The sequence below is a fragment of the Fibroporia radiculosa genome, assembly GCF_000313525.1.
Source record: "Fibroporia radiculosa TFFH 294 genomic supercontigs, scaffold7644, whole genome shotgun sequence".
Classification (NCBI taxonomy): domain Eukaryota; kingdom Fungi; phylum Basidiomycota; class Agaricomycetes; order Polyporales; family Fibroporiaceae; genus Fibroporia; species Fibroporia radiculosa.
In genome coordinates, this window is record NW_012132924.1 from 1 (window position 1) to 4,811 (window position 4,811).

Here is a 4,811-nt window from a genome sequence, read left to right on the forward strand (position 1 = left end):
CCCCTTTTAGGTTATTTTAGGGTTAGGAACTCCGTAGACATATCACCGCTCTTGCAGGCCCCCGCTCCTCCGCGTACGAGAAAGACCTGTCCAGCAGCACCGGTGAGATCCTCCTTCCATCCCCGCACACATGTCACTTATACATGGGCATACCATAATGCTATCAGACCGACGCGGTTTGTCTCTGGCCTTACTCTGTCCGCATCTCTAGCTGACATGCCTCATGTCCTAGGTGAAGCATACACCGACGAGACGAAGGCCAAATGGGACTGTCGCGACGAGAATTATACTGACGAGACCAAAGCAAAGTGGGATCGTCGCGATGAGGGATATACTGACGAGACCAAAGCAAAATGGGATCGTCGCGACGAGGGATACACTGACGAGACCAAGGCCAAATGGGATCGCCGCAGTAAGCTTCCTCTTCCGTTTCTTGGTACAGTATGCTGACTGGCTGCACCAGGCTATCCCAACTTGCACTAAGTTGTGCACCCTTGTGGCTATCCCAGCACATACCTATCGTTGTGCATGTCCCGCTTCATGAGCTCTCTCTCTGGAGAATGTTGTACCACGCACATTGCGTTTTTGAATTGTACATAATGTATCATCATCACTTATGCCGCGTCCTGACATGATTGAGCGAATACATTGTCTTGTTATGATCCCAGCACCGTCTGTCTGTTTCTGGTTTGCAGAATGACTGAGTGGTAGTCAGTGAGGCCTTGTTACCGTGAGATTGATAGAACTAAAACGTTCGAGGTTGGTAGAGTAATACTAGTACAATGTACATGTGTCTATCTGAATGAGACCGATTCGGTTCAAGCTTGTGATTAATGAATCGAGATACATGAACCACCAGGGGCTCCGGAGTCCGCTGCGATTGCCCCAATGAAAACCACCCGCCATGTGAGAGACAAAACTGTCAAACATGCATGAATAGTACGCTACGATGGTCTTACCTTAAGAGGTCTAGACGTTGAGGTCTCTCGGCCCCATATATGAACTTTGGTGTCCATAACACGTGGGCGGTCCTGGTACGAGACTATGAAATGGGCTATGAAAAACGGGTCGGATGGATGCCAGTAAAGAGAAAAAGGACGACCGCTGTCAATGAAGTCTTCATTTGGTGACTCCATCATCGTGGAGCGATGCCGGCCCATATGGGATGAATGCTGGGAAAGATAGCTCGGGAGGCGCCATCTGCAGCATTTCGCGCTCCAATTCGATCGCGACGTAAGTGAGCAGACGGTGAGCAGACTCAGAACGAGACAGAAGCGGCGGTTACAACATGCCGGCGGGCGCTATGCATCCATGCAACGACCTGGTGCGCATCACCCTGGAACAAACAGAGATGCAGTGATATATCGGCCTTGTGGGCTCAGTTCCACTGCATCATCAATTCACGCGAGGCGAACAAATCGACACAAACCGACACCCGGCCCAATTTCTTATGTCACTGGATCTTCGTGCCCGTATCCGTGATGGAACGCATGCATGTGTTGTTCGCTGTCGTGTTTGAGGACCCGACGCAGTACGCCACCCATGTCCCGGTCATAGTTTCCTTACACACATACTTGAAGATAATTACATGATCCGTTAGGAGGTCAAGATACCCGCCAAACACTCCCGTCAAGTCACATATGCACGACCGTGACACTGGAAGACATGAACGGGACGGGCTTTCCTAAACTATCATTGCTACCGACTGCGTGCGCGACCATGGGCCGCGTCACACATAACTCGCTATGCGTCTCGACCGCAGCTGGTGCAGGCACGAACGTAGAGAATGTGGGCGGCGCCTGCTCCTCCCAGCCCATTCCTACACGAACGTTGATGAGCATGAACGAGATGCCGGTGACGACAGAGAGCAACAGATAGGCGAGGGGCTGCAAATCGGGGTAGAGTTTGCAGGCGATCAGAAAGAAGATCGTCCATATTCTATTCCAAAACAGTCAGAAACTGTCCAACATACAAGGTACAGTATGCGCACGTATATATGGCCGCGCTCTCAACGAGGATAGCGAGCACGGACTGAGTGGAAGAGACCTGAACAACTGCATTTGAATAGCAACTGTACCACTCACCATTAGGCTGCCCCTCCTGCCCCCAATTGCTGAGTGGATGTACCAGATGCGCCATGCGATCATCACTAACGAGCAATTAGTACGCCGTCATTACCGCACGCTCAGAAAGTGACTCACCCGTGCAGTACACATTTGTGCTATGTCGAGCAGCGTAAGTTCTGGTGTTTGCAGAAAGTAGCTAAAGTAGAATACGTACCAAAGAGTAAACACGCTCCACATAACGAAGATGAGATTGGTGACAAACAACCTACTCATTGTCGTGCCAGATTCCAGACTGTATTCATATCGGGACTCTTGATACACGACAGTGACTCCACAAACTGGACGGGGGTGATGGAGGACGCCAATATTGCGCAGGGATAGACTCACACGTCAAACCAATAAGAGTGCACAGAGGGAGGACGATGGCACGCTTGCTGTAAGACCAAACGATCCATAGGCGATATATCTTTCACGGAAGATCAACCTGGAGATGTGTAAAATCGGAGGCAGAAAGACCTACCATCACGACATCATTCACAATCACCGTGACCAAGAGTGCGCCAGTTTCGGCCACCGCCACTGAATGACCGAAGTTTTCAATAAGCATCGATGGGTACTCTACAGCCATATACAGCTGAAGTACAGAGAGGATCCAGTGCTGTGTTCCGGGTAGGTTATCTCGCGCGCGGTGAGGACGAGACCATTCACCATTGTGTTTGAGACGAATATCAGCACAGTGGCGACTATGAAAGCCGTGAGGGGGGGCCATGGCCGCGAACGAATAAGCATGCGGGAGCGCCTTATGAGAAGGTAAAGAGAAGCGGTAGAGAGGACGAAGAAGATGCCAAATAAAGTAGCTTCGACTAGCGCTTCAATGGCAAGAACTTCTTCAAGAGGGAGCGATGAAATCTGGCCCATGGGGAGCACTAATGGGACACAGCAACTGGAATATCGGTGATGTATAAACAGACAGTGGATACGTGACCCAGGCAGGATGGTAGTACATATAGGATCTAGGAAGGTGCGCAACGATCTGGAAACTGAGACGAGTGTCATGTACCTTTGACAGATGACAGATTTGGGGGAAAGATGTGAACAATCAAATAGTCATGGTTCGAATATCATGAAGGATAAAGGTTTGCTCGAGGATGGGAGGACATCTGCTAGAACACGGACGGGTGTTTTAGTAACAAGATGGAAGAGTGATGCTGGAATCAAAGAGCCCGCACGACGAACCATTTTCATGCCCCTCGTGCATCAGCTCGACGACTCTAATCCACCCAAGCCGACTTCTGCGATGCGATTTGGGCGCCTATTAAGGAGGTCTTCATTCTCCCAGACTGTTGCCATTTGCGCTGCCGCCAAGGAGCGGGTTTACAGAATTGGTGCATGCTCGGAAAGAGGCTTTGTGTGCGATGACGGAAATTGAGACCATGCCCAATCTACAGAGAGGCGAGAGCAGCCAGTAGCGGGGATATGTGTACGAGGTGCACTTCGCTATCTTCATTAGTCGTGCTGGCGCCGTACTGTAAGCTGTAAGTACTAAATAGCAATGTGGCGAACAGCGTCTATTTCTGCTAGCGCTTAGACGGCTTGAATATTTGCAACGCTATCGCAAGTATAGGTAGTCCTCCACAATAATTGACCGACTTGAACGTCGTTCCTGTAGGCTGCGGCCACGGAAGTGCTATATCTATTTATACTCAGTGTTTATTCATGTGAGCCTTCAAAATTATACAACGTCGGCTTGTCTCACGTTCCGCTGCCAATGCATGCCCTCGTCGATGACCGCGTCACTTTCTTAAACATGAGTTTCTCCGAAACTACACTGATAGGCGCCTGCCTAAGAGATTTTTGTTACCGACCGAGACGCTATCTTACTCATGCCGCTTAAGCTCAAGGAGTCAAAGCCTAAAAGGGAACGATTGTGGCTTGGAAGTCAGGGGCGGAGAGGGACCGGTGCCCAGTTGCTGCTGGCGCGGTGCGGCGAGTACTCGAACTGAGCCAGATCGCAGGTCACTGATCTGGTACGTGCCATGACCGTGCTCGATAGTAAGTTGAATTTACTGTCGCGACTCTGCTTCAAGCTCTAGGATTAGCGTCAGTCGTCAACGTTGTGAGTCTGAGCTTTATTGACTTGGCTATCATACCTTACCATCATCTATTTCTTCACGTTCGTCTTGCGGGTAGGCTTCTCAACGAAATTAGTCTCTAGGATCTTGTACTCCTCCATCTACGGACACTGGTGCGAAGACTTTCGGGTCGCATCTGGCGCTGATATCTCAATCGCGCATATGGTATTGGACTAGGCTCCCGGCAGGGCCTTACACCGCAGGACCCCGAGCCCAGTACCTCATCCATATATATGCTGTGGTGGAACATATAGTGCGAGAAAAATACGGACTCATAAGCTTTTCATCCCCATTTTCTGCTTTGCATATCTCATGGCATTTAGTTCTCACAGACGTCAAACCGCACGGATCCTTTCGAAACCACACGGACCGTTCTAAACCACTTTAATGCTACCCTCATCAGCACGAGAACAATAGCCTTCGTTATTTTTCTACGCTTCCTATCAATACATATAAAGTCCCGTATTGCTCATAAAAGTTCCTAGGTTTCACGGACAGCCATCACTTCTCCGATATTCACTACTCATTTTATTTTATGGTCAAAGTTTCATTCAGGACTATCAAGACCCGGTTTCCCCTTGACCTCCCAGTCCCCCCCCCTCCCCCCTCCCCC

The 4,811-nt window shown here is 49.9% G+C and overlaps 2 protein-coding genes across 2 annotated transcripts; one reads left to right on the plus strand and one right to left on the minus strand.

The window, feature by feature from the left end:
- Positions 1-157: 157 nt before the first annotated feature.
- Positions 158-483, plus strand: FIBRA_09051 (uncharacterized protein; the record flags this gene model as incomplete). Its single annotated transcript, XM_012321385.1, has 3 exons — positions 158-176; positions 233-412; positions 464-483. 3 exons carry the CDS (start codon positions 158-160, stop codon positions 481-483), a joined length of 219 nt encoding a protein of 72 aa, XP_012176775.1.
- Positions 484-1,634: 1,151 nt separating this feature from the next.
- On the minus strand, positions 1,635-2,984 carry FIBRA_09052 (uncharacterized protein; the record flags this gene model as incomplete). The annotated part of the gene is made up of 8 exons (XM_012321386.1): positions 1,635-1,938; positions 1,991-2,031; positions 2,085-2,149; positions 2,202-2,221; positions 2,281-2,404; positions 2,454-2,532; positions 2,587-2,645; positions 2,699-2,984. 8 exons carry the CDS (start codon positions 2,982-2,984, stop codon positions 1,635-1,637), a joined length of 978 nt encoding a protein of 325 aa, XP_012176776.1.
- Positions 2,985-4,811: the final 1,827 nt, after the last annotated feature.